Raw genomic sequence first — 19,177 nt, 5'->3', positions numbered from 1 at the left:
GTGCTGAATATGCCTTTTAACGGACAGCAGTTGTTTGGGCCGGAAGTGGACACTGCTATCGAGAAACTTAAAAAGGACACAGATACGGCCAAGGCCATGGGCGCACTCTACTCCCCACAGGGCAGAAGCACATTTCGAAAAACACCGTTTAGAGGGGGGTTTCGGGGACAGAGCACAGAACCCTCAACCTCACAAACAAGGCCCACATACCAGAGCCAGTATCAGAGGGGAAGTTTTCGGGACAATACAGAGGGGGACAGTTCCCTAAAACTAGAGGAAAGTTCCAAAGTCCCAAGACCCCGCAAAATAAACAGTGACTTCAGTGTCACAAATCCCCAACACATAACACCAGTGGGGGGGGAGACTAACAGATTTTTATCAAAACTGGGAGGAAATAACAACAGACACCTGGGTTGGAGCCATTATCCAACATGGTTATTGCATAGAATTCCTACAATTCCCTCCAAATGTGCCACCGAAAACACACAACATGTCCAAACAACACATGGATCTATTACAGCTGGAGGTCCAAGCGTTGTTGCAAAAAGATGCAATAGAACTAGTACCAAATCATCAGAAAGGAACGGGTGTTTACTCCCTGTACTTCCTCATACCCAAAAAAGACAAAACTCTAAGACCCATCTTAGATCTCAGAACCTTAAATCTCAAATCAGATCACTTTCACATGGTGACACTGCAAGACGTGATCCCCTTGCTCAAACAACAAGACTACATGACAACATTAGACCTCAAGGATGCGTATTTCCATATACCCATACATCCTTCCCACAGAAAATACTTAAGGTTTGTAATCCAAGGGGTACATTACCAGTTCAAAGTGTTGCCATTCGGAATAACAACAGCGCCAAGAGTTTTTACAAAATGCCTTGCCGTAGTGGCAGCCCATATCAGAAGACAGAAAATACATGTGTTCCCGTATCTGGACGATTGGTTAATCAAAACCAATACGCAAGAACGGTGTTCTCAACACACAAAATACGTTATAGAAACCCTTCACAAGCTAGGGTTCTCACTCAACTACCAAAAATCACACCTACAGCCGTGTCAAATACAACAGTACTTAGGAGCAACAATCAACACAAAAAAAGGGATTGTCACTCCAAGTCCACAAAGGGTACAGGCATTCCAAAACGTAATACAGGCCATGCACCCAAACCAAAGGTTCCAGGTAAAATTAGTGATGAAACTACTAGGCATGATGTCCTCATGCATAGCCATTGTCCCAAACGCAAGATTACACATGCGGACCTTACAACAGTGCCTAGCATCACAATGGTCACAAGCACAGGGTCAACTTCAAGATCTAGTGTTGATAGACCACCAAACATACACCTCGCTTCAATGGTGGAATACTATAAATTTAAACCAAGGGCGGCCTTTCCAAGACCCAGTGCCTCAATACGTGATCACAACAGATGCTTCCATGGTAGGATGGGGAGCACACCTCAACCAACACAGCATCCAGGGACAATGGGACACTCAACAGAAACAACTTCATATAAATCACTTAGAACTACCAGCAGTATTTCGAGCGTTGAGAGCATTTCAACCACTAATAACCCACAAACACATTCTTGTCAAAACAGACAACATGACAACAATGTATTATCTGAACAAACAGGGAGGGACACACTCGACACAATTGTGTCTCTTAGCTCAAAAAATATGGCATTGGGCGATTCACAACCACATTTACCTAATAGCGCAATTCATACCAGGAATTCAAAACCAGTTAGCCGACAATCTCTCTCGGGATCACCAACAGATCCACGAATGGGAAATTCATCCACAGATACTGCAAACTTACTTCCAAAAGTGGGGAACCCCGCAAATAGACCTATTCGCAACAAAAGAAAATGCAAAATGCCAAAACATCACATCCAGGTACCCACAGCCTCACTCCAAAGGCAATGCGTTATGGATGAGTTGGTCAGGGATATTTGCTTACGCTTTTCCCCCTCTCCCACTCCTTCCATATCTTGTAAACAAGTTGAGTCAAAACAAACTCAAACTTATACTAATAGCACCAACTTGGGCACGACAACCTTGGTACACAACATTACTAGACCTGTCAGTAGTGGCTCATATCAAACTACCAAACAGACCAGATCTTTTAACTCAACACAAACAGCAGATCAGACACCCGAGTCCAGCATCGCTCAATCTAGTGATCTGGCTCCTGAAGTCTTAGAATTCGGACACCTGGACCTTACACAAGAATGTATGGAGGTCATCAAAACAGGCTAGAAAACCTACTACAAGACATTGCTACGCAAATAAATGGAAACGGTTTGTTTATTACTGCCATAATAAGCAAATCCAACCATTACACGCATCTGCAAAAAACATCGTAAGCTACCTACTACACTTACAAAAATCCAAGTTAGCTTTCTCTTCCATTAAAATACATCTAACAGCAATTTCGGCTTATCTGCAAATTACGCATTCAACTTCATTATTCAGAATCCCAGTCATAAAAGTATTTATGGAGGGTCTGAAAAGGATTATCCCACCAAGAACACCACCAGTTCCTTCGTGGAACCTCAACATCGTATTAACACGACTCATGGGTCCACCATTTGAACCCATGCACTCATGTGAGATACAGTACTTAACATGGAAAGTAGCCGTTCTAATAGCTATCACATCTCTCAGAAGAGTAAGTGAAATACAAGCATTTACCATACAAGAACCCTTTATACAAATACACAAACATAAAGTAGTTCTACGCACAAATCCTAAATTCTTACCTAAAGTCATTTCACCATTCCACTTAAATCAAACAGTGGAACTTCCAGTGTTCTTTCCAGAACCAGATTCTGTAGCTGAGAGAGTATTACATACATTAGACATCAAAAGGGCACTAATGTACTATATAGATAGAACCAAACAAATTCGCAAAGCAAAACAATTGTTTATTGCTTTCCAAAAACCTCATACAGGGAATCCAATATCCAAACAAGGCATTGCCAGATGGATAGTTAAATGTATTCAAACCTGTTATGTAAAAGCAAAGAGAGAACTGCCTATTACACCAAAGGCACACTCCACTAGAAAGAAAGGTGCCACCATGGCTTTTCTAGGAAACATACCAATGACTGAAATCTGTAAGGCAGCCACATGGTCTACGCCTCATACATTTACCAAGCATTACTGCGTGGATGTGTTAACCACACAACAAGCCACAGTAGGACAAGCAGTATTAAGAACATTATTTCAAACAACTTCAACCCCTACAGGCTAAGCCACCGCTTTTGGGGAGATAACTGCTTACTAGTCTATGCACAGCATGTGTATCTGCAGCTACACATGCCATTGAACGGAAAATGTCACTTACCCAGTGTACATCTGTTCGTGACATGAGACGCTGCAGATTCACATGCGCCCTCCCACCTCCCCGGGAGCCTGTAGCCGTTCGAAGTTGACAAAAATTAAAACTTGTACATTTGTAAATCTGTAAATATATCACTTTTAGTCACATTATGTACATACATACTTACTCTATTGCATGGGCACTATTACTATATACACAACTCCTACCTCACCCTATGCGGGGAAAACAATCTAAGATGGAGTCGACACCCATGCGCAATGGAGCCGAAAGGGGAGGAGTCCCTTGATCTCGTGACTCGAAAAGACTTCTTCGAAGAAAAACAACTTGTAACACTCCGAGCCCAACACTAGATGTCGGGATGTGCACAGCATGTGAATCTGCAGCGTCTCATGCCACGAACAGATGTTCACTGGGATATATATAATAATGTGTGTGTCTATATATGTGTTCATATACATTTCTACTCTCTCTACTTCACCCTCCTGCGTGAAAACAATCAAAGGACTTGATGCTCATGCACGCTATCACTGAGAGGAGGAGTGACTCGATCTTGTGACTCGAAAACCTTCTTCGAAGAAAAACAACTTGTAACACTCCGAGCCCAACATTAGATGGCGGACTTATGCAAAGCATGTGAATCTGCAGCACTACATGCCCAGAACAGATGTCTACTGGGTAAGTAAGTTTTTCCATATATATATATGTGTATATATATATATATATATATCACACAAATGCCAGACACCCGAGGCTGCTTTGTCAGTGGCGGTCTGGGTGTGGATCCAGCTCTCCACGAATATGCATGCAGTTCCTCCAATGCTATGTAGAAGGATGCCCGGACAACAAATTGAGGTCAAAAATTACTTTAATACCAGTTGCTTCCTCCCATACAACGCGTTTCAGCCGTAGCCTTGCTCACGTCCAAGGCTATGGCTGAGATGCGTTGTATGGGAGGAAGCAACTGGTATTACCTCAATTTGTTGTCCGGGCATCCTTCTACATAGCATTGGAGGAACTGTATGCATATATATACACATATATGTATATGAATCATCCTATCAAAATTTACATAAATACAGTGAATCATTACCAAACAAATACCACATGCAGGTAACAAACACACTGATAAAAACTAATAGTATATAAAAAAAATATATATTTTTAAAAATATGTATGTAATAGAAAGAGTAGGAAAGGCAGATGAGAACAAGAATATCGGATATGTAACAGTATGATTCTTAAATGTTAGTGCAGTGAAGGACATCCACACCATTGTTTAGAAAGAATTGTCCATTGAACTTAATTTGATGGACATAGGTGTTAGAAAACTTAGAAAACTCTTGTCCCAACTTTATAGTAATATAGGAGTTCCTGATAGATGGTACTTTACCGATATTTGAACCCAACATGGATCAATTTGGTTAGTCTACTGATAAAATAAAATAGAGTAATATTATAATACGGTAATCATTATGTTGAAAATTATAGTTTGGTTACCATCTTAGGGCCACTAGTTTACACAGGAGGAGGTATTTTACCTTGAATATATAAACTATATAAGACCTTGAATAGAAATATGTTTAAAACTTAAGTACATAAAGTAAGAAAAGTCTTGGAGAGTTTAGTACAATATATATGATAATATCAATTTAAATTATTATCAGTAGGCAGTATAATTTTACCAAAAGTCCTATTGTAGGGGATGAAATAGATTGTGACTTCATGAATCGATATGAAACGGAAAGTGGGTACTATGCAACAGGGGTGCGGGAGGCCAAAAGAGCACTGATCAAGCCAAACAACTTTAAGAGAGGATCACAGCAGGTGAGGCAATTGAAAACAAATGCTAAAATCTAAGTAAACCTACTGGATGCCACTGGACACGAGCATCGGGTCGGATAAAATGTAAAATAAAAGCACGTATAATTGAACAGCAAAAATAGCACAGAAAAAGAGTGGTGCAGGCAAATACCTTAGTTTAATGGTTCTTCAGTAATAGTTATAGTTACTTGAAATAACTAACTAGAACTGCTGAGTTTCTCTGATTTTGTGCGAGTAACTAATGTCCCTGTAACCTTTGGTCTTTTAATGAGAATTTCCAAGGGTATTTTTAAATTCTATTTCCTAACTATAACTTCCCTCTACCCATTTACTCCTGAAGTAGCACATTTATATAAACCCTGTGGTCAGGTAACTCCTTCCCTAACCCCTTCAAATATATTACTGCCCACATTTTTTGCTCTGGGACCCTTTCCCATTACAACAAAATGGCACCCACAGCTCGGCCTCTCAGGTCACAGCCTCATAAGAAACTAGAACTATCTGTTTGAGAGTGTGACTTGATATGAGAGTAGCTGTAAGAATATGTGGCCCGGAGTATGAGTGGCTGTAAGAATGTACCTCTGAGTGTGAGAGTGCATGTGACAGTGTTTCTCTGCCTGTGAGTGTGAGAGAGTGTCTGTGGGTGTGACGGTGAGCATGAGAGTGTCTATTTGGATGTGACAGTGGGTATGAGAGAATATCTCTGGGTGTGAGAGTGGGTGTAAGGGTTTCAGTCTCGACCATGAGAATGGCTGTGAGAGTCTATCTGGGTGTGAGACTGTGTGTGAGAGTGTCTCTTAGTGTGAAAGTGAGTGTGAGAGTATCTGGATGTGAATGTAAGAGGCTGTGAGAGTGGGTGTGAGGGTGTCTGTGGGTGTGAGTGTTTGTGTGTGAGAGTGTCTAGGTGTAACAGTGGGTGTGAGATGGTGTATCTGGATGTGAGAATGTGTGTGAGTGTCAAAGTGGTACTGAGAGAGTGTGTCTGGGTGTGACATTGAATGTGATAGGTGTCTGGGTGTGAGAGGATGTGTCTGGGTGTCACAGTGGGTGTGAGAGTGTCTGTGGGTGCGACAGTGGTTGTAAGAGTGTCTATCTGGGTGTGAGAGTGGGTGTAAGAGTGTGTGTCTGGATTTGGAAGTGGTTGTGAGTGTGTGTCTGGCTATAAGAGTTGGTGTGAGAGGGTGTCAGGGTGTGAGAGTGAGTGTAAGAGTGTGTCTGGCTGTGAGAGTGGCTGTGAGAGGGTGTGTCTGGATGCCAGAAGTGGTGTGATAGTGTGTTTCTGAGTGTGAGAGTGGGTGTGGAAGTGTGTGGATGTGACATGGGTGTGTGTCTAACTATCAGAGTGGGTGTGAGTGTCTGTGTGGGTGTGAGCGGGTGTCTCTGGGAGTTAGAGTGGGTGTGAGACGGTGTCTGTGATATGAGTGTGTCTGGGTGTGAGAGGGTCTAAGTGAGTGTGAGTGGGTGCAAAATCTGTCTATGAGAATGGGTGCGTGAGGGTGTTTCTGGATGTAAAAGTGGGTGTGAGAGGGTGTCTCTGGGTGTGAGAGTGGCTGAGAGAGTTCATGTGTGGCTGTGAGGCTCTGTGTGGCAGTGTGTGTCTGAGTATGAGACTGAGTGTGAGAGTATCTGCAACTAAGTGTGAGAGTGTCACTATGGATGACTGAATGACTGCATGATATACATGTTTTCTGTGATGCGCAGATTTACACCGGGGGGCCTAGCTGAGCCCCGCGGGTGGATCCGCCAATCTCAGAAAACTTAAATTTTACAGATTTCCCACCAATTTATTCTCACTAAGCCACATTTATATGCCCCCCCTGGGGTAAGAGAACCTCTACTCTGACCTCATCATGTTCGTTGCCACCCACATTTCAGACCCAGGGATCGTTCCCTGATTAAAATAAATAAATAAATATGTCGGCTGCAACTTCCCTGTCAGGTTGCAGCCAGCCAGTCACATTGTTCCTGTGGCTCGCGGAGCTGAGGAGGATCCCGTCCCTATATATATTTAAATTTTTTGGCCTTTAATAGCTCCTAAACTAGTGAATGGATTTACACTAATCCAAAAAAAGCTCAATCTGCATAATAAGATCTAGCTTCCTGCCAAATTTGCTGTCATTCGTTCAGCGGTTTGTGCAGTAGGTGTGTCTAAGACCCCATGGAAAAACTTATGGGGAGAACACATTTTAGGAACCCCTCCTTTTTCTTGGCCCCCACTTGTTGGATCACCCTGACATTTTTAAGACAGCAGCTGAACTGACCAAAGTATACGTTTTGAAAATTTCATGACGATTCATCAAGCAGTGCCAAAGTTATCGGCAAAACAAAAAATGCTCTTCCTATGGAAACTAGGTCCTAACTATAACTACCTACTGTATATATATATATATATATATATATATATATATATGTGTGTGTCTAACCACTGGCACTCAGGGTAGTATTCCAATCTATTGCTCTTTTACCTACCATGCTACCTCAGATTAGTCCCAGCCATAGGAAAATCAGTCTTGGTCCTGCTCCATTTGGAAGAGTCCAGCCCAAACTGCCAAGTCAGGCCCTCTCCGACCGGAACACAAGCAGCCCAAGACCAGTTTCTCCCTGACTGGGGATCTTCAGCTGAAATTTAGCTTGGTTGCATTGGCACAGTGAGGATGGGACCCACCTCTGGGTATACCCCTGCCACCTAGGGCATTACATCAAATACACAAAAGGTGGTGGTGGCGGCAATGGTTGCAATAGGTCTAACCACTGGCAATCACTTTGGGTAGCATTCCAATCCATCGTTGTTTAGCTCACCAATGCCGCCTTAGATTTGACCAAGCCTCCTGTCACCTTTTGTGTGGCTGATATATGCACACATCAAGGAGCTTTCAGTCAGCCTTGTTCGTTCATGCATTGGTCTGTTCAACTGTCATTTACATTTAACTTCCACCCACAACTGCATGGGGCGATGAGTCAGCCCACTTAAGCCACTGGCTCTCTTGCATTGAATGTTGCCATTTTGCTTGTGCACATATGCCTAAAAAGTAGTCTATTTCAGTGCCAGGGCTGGTCGCCAATACCAACTTTTGTTTCTGCTTTAATCTCATGTTTTTCTAATTTATTTTTGTAATGGGTCCTTAAAATACTTATATACTTTATACTTAATATACTTTCATATTGTTTTCATAAACATACGTGTCTCCTTTAAATGAAAAAGCTTTTTTTATTACTTTCACACCTTTAGGTGCTTTTTTTTGTATCCTTAGAAAAATATAAAAATGAAGGCTTCCCAAGGCCATGCCTTTTTGGCTTTACAAAGGCATGTTTTAAATAGACATTAGGGAAAATACTTTAAGGGATCTTGTCAAAACAGGCCTGTGCTGCAGAACCACTGTTACAGCCAGAACCTCCCGTGTTAAAGGTAATTAATGTATTCTCATTAACCAAAGGGTGCTATTACATTGAGCCATCAGACTTGTGTTTTTGAGGGGTGAGGTGGGGTGCTAGCATCATGAATAGATGTAAGGAAAGGCTTGCATCCTCACTCCTTTGTTACAGCCTACTTGTTATCTAGAGGTTGCTGCAAGCATGCATGCTGCAGTTTTGGAAATTCTAAGATGTTAAAATCCTATTCAAGTGCACCTTAGCTCACTTTCAAAGTGCATCACTGCAGGGTGATTCACATATAAAATAAACTTAAAGAGAACTCATGGCATTTCTCAGAAGGCTGATACATCGTAAAGGGCCACAGAGCTGATACATATTAGGCCAGCGTAAGTCATAGTTGTCATTATTTAGGCTAATGCACTGTTCCAAGTGCAGTATAATTCATGCCTACACTACAAACAGCACATTCACTAACTGGGCAGACTCACTAAGGACCTGATTTAGCTATTGGTGCATGGGTTAGTCTGTCATAACGGTGACAAATATTCTATCCGCCGAAATCTAAATTCCGTTGTGGAGGAGTAGCTCATCTGCCAAAATCTAAATCAAGCCCTAATTCTGTGCCTGCTGTTCCCATTAAATGTCTGAAATGGCACAGACAGGGGTCATGTGCACTAAACATAATACAGGCCTTGGTATCCTAATTTGCAAATCAACTTCTCTGATTTTTTGGGGTTGTCAGCGCCATGAAGTGAAATCATTTTGAATAGAATTGTTTGTGTTTAACACCATGTTAAATTATTTAGCATTCCAGGGGAATTTGAGGTACCAGTAACACAGAGACTGGTTAGGCATGAACAGACGTCTCTTGGCTCTGATAATAGCATTTAGTTTTTGCACAAGACATCAGTGTTCTATTTTATGAACCTTAAAGGATCAGAGGCAGAGCACACATGCCAAAATTTGAGCATGTGCCACATGGTGAAACTCAGGTGTTGGTCCGTAACCCCACGGAGCCATCACACCAACTATTCTCTAGAAGTCCTACTGTCCTTCAGAAACACAAACTATGATTAGTGGCCATTCAGTAGTACAGCCAAGACGTAGTAGCTACCCTTAAAGAGGGTTTATTTAGACTGTGGTATAGTACATTATATAGTGGTTGAGATAGACAGGTTAGTACGGGTTTACTCACAATACCAGTCCTGTGAGATCTGGCAGCGCTTCTGGTGCAACCTAAACAATCCATCAACATCTGTAACACTATATTAAGCACAATTATTATTTCTCTTTCTCCAGTTGTTTTGTTATTTGTCTACTCTCCCACTTTGACTTCTCTCTTCTCCACACTTCCTCTTTATCTCTCCCATTCTTCTAAGTCCTACAGGCTGTCTGCTACGGTGTAGTCACTGTCAGAAGGCAGGTATGGGCCTACCACTGGGCCTATTTCAACATACCTACAATCATCTAGTTTGAGAGTTTATCTCCTGTCCCAGATCTAACCCATTCTACTCAGGTTGTACTTCTGCATAATGAAAAACCAGTGCAAGCTGACTCTTATCTTTGACAATAAACTTCCTGTGATGTGCACATTCGAGACACAGATGAAGCCATGTAGAAAGAGAGTTTTAGTTATTTCTGAAAATGATTTCTCCTCAAGTCTTTAACACTATTAAATATCTTTATGGCTGGTGGTCAGAGAGTAGGTCGAGTTAAGCTCTGTAGGGTCACTGTCAGGTCCTAACAGTAGGTGTTGATGACCTTGAAGCTCCCTCTGAATAAGACGACTGGGTCTGGTATTGTCAACATGCAATCACTATTTTGTGAGCACAGAGCAGGTTTTGTTTCTCATATAGACCACCTATACTCTTCTTGCACATTCTTTTTCGTCTATGATTGGCTTCTGAATTGTTTTTATTTTTAAAGGAAACTACAGTGGCATACAGTGAGTGTCCCAATGGCAGTGGTGTACCGAAGGCTGGGTTACGCAAACTTGTTTGGTTGTTTAAAGCAAGTCAATTTCATATTTGGAGTGGTGTTTACTGGGATCACCTTCTTGGGTTCATTCTGTGTGATTCTGTCCCACTAACCCAAATAATGCCTTTCTCTTCCTCCTAGACCTTGATTATGGCAGTTCCTATCAAATCGAATACATGGAGAAGACTGGATCCTGCTCTCAGGTGTGTGTCATGGTCCTTTGCGTCCGGTCATGTGCATGGCTCAGTGCACAGGCCTTTAGTCTCTGATGAGTATGGGACAATTAGCTCTAAATACAGTTCTGCTAAGACAGATACTACCCTCATTTTCTGGGATCAGGCATGCCACACCTGGTCAGACAGTGTACAGGTGAAGTCTCAGATAATATTGCAGCAGGGATCTGTTTTAGATTAATGTACTATGGGTGGCAGCAGTGGGAGTGCCAGTATGATATTGACCAGGGATCCAGAACACTACACTTGTTTTATCCATCTGTATATATTCTTCACCCACCCTCAGGTTTGGAAGCAAGTGGAGACACAATGGGGGAGAAATAACAAAGTGATTGCCTCAACAGTCCAGTATTTTTAAGCAGTAAATTATTTCTTAATGAAACAGAGTAGCACTTTATACACCATGTTGGAAGTTAGACGGTTGACTTCATAAGAAATGAGCAAAGCAGAAATCAAATACTCCGTCAAGCAGGCACAGGGCTTAAATGTGGGGTTGCTCCAAAACTTGTGCCCCATGCTTCTCCAAATAAAAAAAGTGAAGGGAGATTTGGTTCTAAAAACCTTAAAACCCCTTAAAAATGTTCGCCTAGCAAAGATCACTAACCCCAGATTGTTAGGTGGTAGCAAATCACAGAGAGGATCCCATCTACGGATCACACAAATAAAAAATGTTAGCAAGCAGCAAAAAGCTTGCCACTTGATAAAATGCAGAACAATCCTTAGATGTTTAGATAATTTGGGTTTAATATTTAACAATTGGTGCTGGCCTTGTCCTCAAAACTATTCTCTTTTTGGTGTTATTGACCCAAAAAATGTTAGAACACAAAAGTATTTTGTGCCAGACTATGAAAACGCTGTTGAAGAATATTTTGAGCTCAAATTCTTTTGGAGCTTTACACCTGTTATAAAGCCCAGACAATTCAGCATACTAAAAGAGTAAAGATGACCTTTGAGCTACATGGCAAATTAGACGATTTTGGAACAATTCTTTTTATTGTGAAGTCACTTAGTGATGAGGTCACCACACAGCTAAGTGCCTACAACCCCGAGGGGGTGGCAGCATGGATAGTAGGAGTGTACACAGTGTTTGCCCACAACCCAGGATCTGGCAAGTGATAGTGGTTCTTACAACAGTTTTTTTGCATGAAGTAACAGAAATAACCAACACCCCCAAAACTCCCCCCCCTAAATTCCTTCAGAAATGTGCTTATGCATTACTCTTGAAGAATCAGTCATGTATAAGGACGGCGCGCAATCCGGAGCAATCGCCAGGGGGCTAGACTTGGGTAGTGATCTGGAGAGAGTCCGGGGAGGACAGCAACCGTAACCATTTCAGAAAAACAAGGCAGGTCAATTTGTTAACATTCGTAGATAATATATGTATGAAAGGAGCCCAGACTGTGGAATAGTCATCTAATAACTGATCTAATGCGAGCAACATTCTTTTCATGCCTATGATAAACCACAACGTATGAAGCCAGTACGGGCATTGGGGGATTTTAGCAGTCCCCCACAGAGCATGCATGACTTGGTGTGCTGCCCCTAATGCTAGTGCCATATGTTGACCCCTGCACGAGTAGAAAGGGAACATCACAGGATTAGGGAGTCAAAGCTGTGTGTAGGCTGGAAACCAGGGGATATAAGTCTTGAAAGCCTTGTCAATGTCGTCGAGCACCTGCTCTCAGAATCATGAAAGTTTGGAACAGTACCATAACAGGTGGATCAATATGCCCATCCCCCCACTCCCCATCCAGCACTCTTTGGTGCGCTCAGGGTGCCAAATTCCCGATCTAGCTGGAGTTAAATATCAGTAGGACACTATCTTATATGCTGTCTTTGTACTAGAGATATTGAGTGTCAAGTATCTGGCTCTATGATAGATGTCTGCCCATTCCACTTTGGTTAGGGACCTGTTGAGCTCACCATTCCATCGTCTCTGCCTTGGTGTACGAGTAATAATCTCTTCTTTGCTAAGGAGAGCATACAATTCTGTGATAAAGCCCTTGTCATTGCCTTTCAAGGTTAAACATCTTTTGAAGTGTGTCAGAGTCCTCTCTGCGTATGGCTGTACGGAAGGCTGCAGTACTCAATGCCATACTTGGATATATTGGACTCAATACGCTTCAGTCAGGCCGTAGTTCGCTTTAAGCTGTTCGAAGGGAATAATCTTTTGGGGGTCGAACAGGGCTCAATTCTTTTACAACCCCCCTCATGCTAATGCCAGAACCACTCGGATTGCAGCCCAGATGTGAACTCAGTGTTGTGCAGGATGGGTGTCATAGGAAAAGGGAAGGTTGTCAGTCCCTTCCTCATTGCCACATTTTTCCACACTCAAAAGATGGCCCTTGTCACTTGTGAAGAGTAAAGCCCCCAGCCTCTGTGTCTCTTAGAGAGCCAGGGTTCCTTCCAGATATGGGAACCCACCACTGCCTGGTCCATGAAAAATCAGCGTTTCTCAGTGAACAGTCTGCTCCATTCCACCAGAAACGGTATTTGCGAGGCCTGGTAGTAGCGCAGGAGTGATGGCACGGCCAGGCCTCCCTCTTGCAATGGTCAGTAAAGGAGTCTCTTCTGTAATCGAGGCTTCAAAAAAAGGAAACACTTAATAGCAAGCTGCAAGGGACGGAGTGCTTGTCTAGGCTGAGCAGCGGCAGGGCTTGGAAAAGGTATAGAATTCTTGGCAATGTGGACATTTTGGTAGCTGCGATTCTGCCATGTCAAGAAAGGCCTAATTGTTCCCACCCGGTAATGTTGCCCTGACCTGTTTAAGCAAATTATCATAGATCACAGAGATGGAGTGCTGTAGTGTCATCGCCAACTAGATCCCGAGTTATGGGATGTGAGCAGACGCCCACTTGAATGGAAATTGAGAGCTGCTTCAGGCTGGGGTGAGGCAGAGAGATTCATAATCAGCGATTTCCCCATGTTGACCTTGAAGCTAGAAAATGCACCAAAAGTCTGCAGCTCCGTAATCTGGACTGTGAGGGAAGTCAGAGGATCTGAAATGGCCAGAATCACATCCTCAGCGTAAAGGCTGATAAGGTGGTGCTCACCACCATACTTGATGCCGGATATTTCAGGATGTGCCCCTATATGTTGAGCCAGGGGCTCCATATAAAGGGAAAAAAGAAGAGGGAATAGGGGGCAACCCTGCCGTGTGCCGCGACCAATAGAAAAGGGTGTGGAGGAAATCCCATTAACACACACGTAGCCCTAGGAGAGCTATAGACGCTCTTAATCCAGCTAAGAAACAGGTTGCTAAAGTGCTCTAATGTTTTCAAAAAATACAGCCAATGGACTCGATCAAACGCCTTTTACATGTCAATTGAGAAGAGGAGGGCTTTTTTCTGTTTTCATGATACTTTGTCCTTCAGATGGTAGAGACGCCTAGTGTTACCCCCACATTGACACACCAGGATAAAGCCAGCCTGGTCTGTAGAAATCAAACCTAGCATTAGTGGGGTAAGACGTTGCACCAGTATGCCAGTGAACAATTTGGTGTTGATGTTCAAGAGAGAGATAGGTCGATAAGACCCACATGATGTTGGATCTTTGCATGGGTTGGGGATAATCTTTATGGAGGTCTCTAGCATGGCTTTCTGTGAGGGAGCCTGAGGAGGCAAATTAATTGAAAAGTAGTGTCAAGATTGGTGCTAGGTCATGGTGGAAAGTTTTGTAAAATTGTGGGGAAAAGCCATCTGGACCTCGGGACTTCATATTTCTAAGGCAGGCAATGGCAGGATCTGTATTGGTTGGTCAATGCGCTCAGCGGTGTGGAGTGGTTGTGTTGGTACAGGCTGTGTTGCTAGGTATTTCAAGGGGTCCTCAGCAGCTTCCTGGTAATCGGTGTACAATGTATTGTAAAAGCTTCTAAAAGCCTCTGCGATCTGTGTATCTGAGTCCACCTCAGTAGTGGTCGTGGGTCTAATCGCTCTGACAGTCCCACATTGTCTTTTGATTCCCAAAATATGCACCAGGAGTTTTCCACATCGGTTAACCCCCCCACCCCCCCTCACACCCCCAAAGGTAGAATTTATGTTTTAACCAGAGCAACGCGTATTCGTCCACGACTAAGTCTAGGTGTTTAAGGAGCAAGCATGTGCATTCAAGTTCCCTCCAGACCCGAGGTGCCCCAGTGCATATGCGGATCGTCTCTAGTTCCGAGACTTTCTGCTCAAGGGTCTTCTGTTTTTCTTTGCGAAGGTGGTTTTTTGAGGCAGAAATGGTGATGAATTCTCCCCTATTTTCCAATTACAGGGCTTCTTATAGGGAGGACAACAGAACCTGATCAGTATCCTTGGTCTGCAGGTAGTCAGCTATCATCTTCTTTATAACTGTAACCGTTGTGGGGGCCCAAAGGAGTGAGTCTCTGAGGCGCCAGCATGGGGTGGCCGGCCAGGTGTGGTTGAAGCACAAAGTTAGTGTTAAGGGGGCATGATCGGAGAGCAATCGAGGAGCTATGTCAGTCTGTAACTAGAGCCTGGATGGCCAGGGTAGCTAGGAAATAATCTATTGCAGCATATGTTTTGTGTGCTGCTGAATAGTGAGTATAATCTCTAGAGTTAGGGTGAAATATTCACCAGACATCTGACAATCCACAGTCCACTAACCAGCAGTGAGCAAGGAGTGACATCACCCCAGTTTGGTCTGAGTGTTGGGCCGATCGAGCAAGATCATTGTCCATGACTAGGTGGAGTTAACTCTCAAATCAGTATAGCTGTGTCCAGAGTTTACAATAAGTGAGTTAGTAATAAAGGTTTCTTGACGGTCATGCTGGGCGTATATTGTAGCTATAGTAAAGTTATGACCCACTCATAGTCTAGCTGCAAGAAATCCTCCCTGGATTTCCGACACCTTTGAAATTATGGCACTGTTAAACCGGGAGGGAAATAAGGTCTCACCTCGTCTTGTGGTATTTTTGGACCAAAGTTGACGCAGAAACCAGCTCGATTACATGCAGGGCACGTCTTTAAGAACGAGATCGGTCTCCTGGGGCAAGCCGATATCACTCTCCAAGCGTTCAAAGAGGGAAAGGATTGTTTTCCTTTTAGTAGGGTTGTTGAGGCCTCAGACTCAAGACTTTAACCTCCAAAGTCATTTGTCCGCAGAAAACAGTGGTCGTGTAAGATACCAGAGGAAGAAAACAGGGGCCCCAAGTGGCAAGTAGTACGGATGGGTCGTTGTTAAACCAGACCTAGACATGTATTGGTTCCCATGTACAGAAGGAAGTTACAATAACCCCAAAGAGAAAGAAAATAAAGACAACAATAAACATTTTTCAAAGCATAAACAAGTCCATCTTTGATGGTGGTCAGCTTGGTCAGGTGGGCTGATGGGGAAGTTACTATGAGCCAGTGGAGAAAGACTCTCGGGGGTTGTCATCAGGTAGGGTGCCTGGCTTCCCAACCCCACTGTGATGAGGTCTTCCTGCAACTGAAGTCATGGTATGTTGTAGGAGGCCCCCTCACCATTGATGTCCTCCATGCCCATTGATACCCATGGACAGCATCTGGAGCAGTTATTGTCTCTTTTTTGCCATGGTGTTAGAATCTGGCCGTACCTTCATGGGTGAGCTTTCTCCACTTTGCCATTGTGCAGTCTTACGCTTTTTATAGTTGAGTGAGTCTTCTTGACTGGTCGGGATGTTGGGGCCTGTGAGCCTGGGATGGTGCATGCTTCCCGTAGTGATCTCAGTTGGAGCAATTTCCCATTGTGGCAGAATACAATCCTGAATGGATGACCCCAGGAGTAGGCAATTCTGGCTTTCCATACGTGGGCTGTAATGGGGCGAAAATCTTGAAGCCTTTGAAGGGTTATGGCCGACAGGTCTTGGTGTAAGACAGGAGTGTGATTCTGGAAATGCACCTGGTGGGCCTCTCTGTCCTTGCACAGAATAGTTTCTTTCTACTGGAAGTCATGGACGCAGGTCATTGTATCTGCTGGTGGTGCCCTTTCAGGTCTAGGTGGGCCCACCTGCTGAACGCAATCTAGTTTTAGATCTAAGTCTTCAGTGGCTCCCAGAATGTGTCAGAATAGAGCTTTTACATTGTCACTGAGGTCGGCCCCTCCACATGAGACTGGACCCCTCTAATGCGCACTTTGTTCCTACAGGAACGGTTCTCAAGATCTTCAGCGCAAGCCTGGAGCTCAGTGTGTTGTTCTTGCAAGCATACCACTTCATGATGCAGCCATTCAACCTCCTCATCTTGCCCCATTTAACGGTCTTCCACTGCAGAGACCCTGTCAACTATCTCCTCCATGTTACGTCAGACCTCTCTCAAATCTGCTAAGCCCCTTTTTACCACTTGTAAGTTATATTTACTGGAGGTGAAGAGAGCCTCCAGGAACCGGCCCTCCTTGTCCCCCACTGCTGGGGGGGCTGGTCCGCATCATGTGGAGGTAATACAGTGTCTCCGGTTGGCCCGGAGGGCTTTGCAAGCATTTCCTTGAGGGAGCAGTCCTTTTTAGACTTGGCAGCAGCCATGATGGGGGGGAGAGGGGGCACTAAGTAGTTGCTCATGAAGGCGTTAGAGAGCACCTCCACTTATGCTCTCCCCAGTGTCCCTTGTAAATGTGCAAGATCCGAACAATTGGAATGAGGTACGGGGGAAACAAGGGGGTTAGAAATTGGGTTCCTGGTTAGCTAGGGTAGGCACCTAAGCCAGGCAGGAACCACCTTGTTAGTCATTGCAAGGGAGGTACACACCAAAGTTAAGCCCTGCTTACCCCCTTGGTAGCTTGGCACGAGCAGTCAGGCTTATCCCAGAGGCAATGTGTAAAGCGTCTGCACAACACACACAACACGAGTGACACAATGAATACACCACAAAAGAAACACCACAACAAGTTATATTAAAATATACTTATTGCACAAAACATCATTAGACCAAATATGACATGCATCAGTAATACCCTGCTACACCAGCAGTTGTCAGATCATCACACATGTTACTCGAACTCTGCGAAAGCTAGCTGTAGTCAGGTGAAGAAATAGATTACTAGTATTCTGCAACACAAGCAGTAGTCAGGTAAACATTTACTAGAATAAATGCACATGCAGGAAAACATTGCCACCTGCGGATATCATGGGTCCTGAGAGTACAAATGTTCCCCCAACAAGGCAAGTACAACATTTATCGTTCCATCAGGTCATCAAGAGTGTACCATACACGATGAGGGGGGAAATATCATGGTGAAAGGCAATTACAGCAAGAATCACCAGCAACACCTTCAATCTGAGGCTCACAGTGTTCCTGCGCCTCTTTTACAAAGAATGTGGTGACTAGGGCACACTCCGTCCCCACAGGTGCTCCTGTACTCCTATTACTATAAATGCAGTCGAAAGAAGAGTGGCTCGGCAGGAACAGGACCTCTGTCGAGATTTCGCTCTCACCCTGCAAACTGTATCAGTAACATCCCTGCACTGGTATGTGCAAGCTGGGAGGGGGCACCCCGTCTCCACAGGAGTTGGCATGGGATCCCAATGATTCCCCTCACGTGCAGGGAAGACAGGTACAGCTGCATTTCTGAAGGCCGCCAATGGAATGTGGCGCAGCAGTATTTATGCTGCGGCCCACACACTGCCTTAAATCCTGGCAAGGCGGCCATGTTACAAATGCAGCAGTTGGGTAGATCCTCCAAGGTAGGGTCTCTGACTACAGGACTCTTTTCGGTAGCCTCCAGCAGGCGACACTGAGGGAGAAGTTGACTGTTGCTACAGCAATGCGACCACCATGGGAAAGCGGCAGACGGCTGACTCTCACTCCCCACTCCATGTCCCACTGTCAGAGTGACTGTAGGTTCTCACAGGGCCCACAAAGCACTCCTCAGGACAAAGGTTGAGGACCCACGCACAAAGTTCCTTCTCTTAGCACACTGTGCTGCAGGCACATGGGGCTCTTGAAGTGCAGCAGTTGCGGAGCCCAGTGGCTCAGAATGCTCCACTAAAGCCACCAGCAAAGCAGAAACAAATATACAACATTGCAAGACCAGGGGCAGCAAAGGGCTCACCAGCTATTCCCCGACGGTTCTTTGGAGAACACTGGAAAATAACTCAAGGCAGGCAACAGGATCTCTGCAGTACACCCACTAGGGAATAGGCTAGCAGTAGGGCCATCAACTGAAAAACCCTCCTGGGTATCCTTAAGACCACCAAGCACTCCAGGTAGAAGGGCAACAGCAGCATGGCAGACCAAATGAGTCCCTCAGTGCAGCAGTCCCTCTGGCAGAGATTCGGTCCAAGAGTGCTCTGTAAATGTAGGGGACAACCCCCTGTACTTATACCCATTTTGCTCAGTTTCCACAAAGGTGAGGAGGGGGCTCCAACCAGCACTAACCGGTTCCAGGAATTTCATCTTCTCCTCCAACACTGGCTCCAGACATCAGTAAGGGGTAAATAAGCCCTTTGTGTGAGGCCAGG

General features: G+C 44.2%; 1 protein-coding gene across 7 annotated transcripts in view; it reads left to right on the top strand.

Moving 5' to 3' along the window:
- Nucleotides 1–19,177, top strand: part of TACC2 (transforming acidic coiled-coil containing protein 2) — a 343,330-nt gene that overhangs the window by 233,964 nt on the left and 90,189 nt on the right. For all 7 annotated transcript variants that reach the window (XM_069239186.1, XM_069239188.1, XM_069239189.1 and 4 more), the window contains exon 11: nt 10,667–10,728. In XM_069239186.1, coding sequence (XP_069095287.1) covers nt 10,667–10,728 — 62 coding nt within the window. The remainder of the gene's footprint in view (nt 1–10,666; nt 10,729–19,177) is intronic.

This window comes from Pleurodeles waltl, chromosome 6, assembly GCF_031143425.1.
Source record: "Pleurodeles waltl isolate 20211129_DDA chromosome 6, aPleWal1.hap1.20221129, whole genome shotgun sequence".
Lineage (NCBI taxonomy): Eukaryota > Metazoa > Chordata > Amphibia > Caudata > Salamandridae > Pleurodeles > Pleurodeles waltl.
Note: the sequence above shows the minus strand (reverse complement) of the source record. Positions and strands in the feature narration are given on the sequence as shown.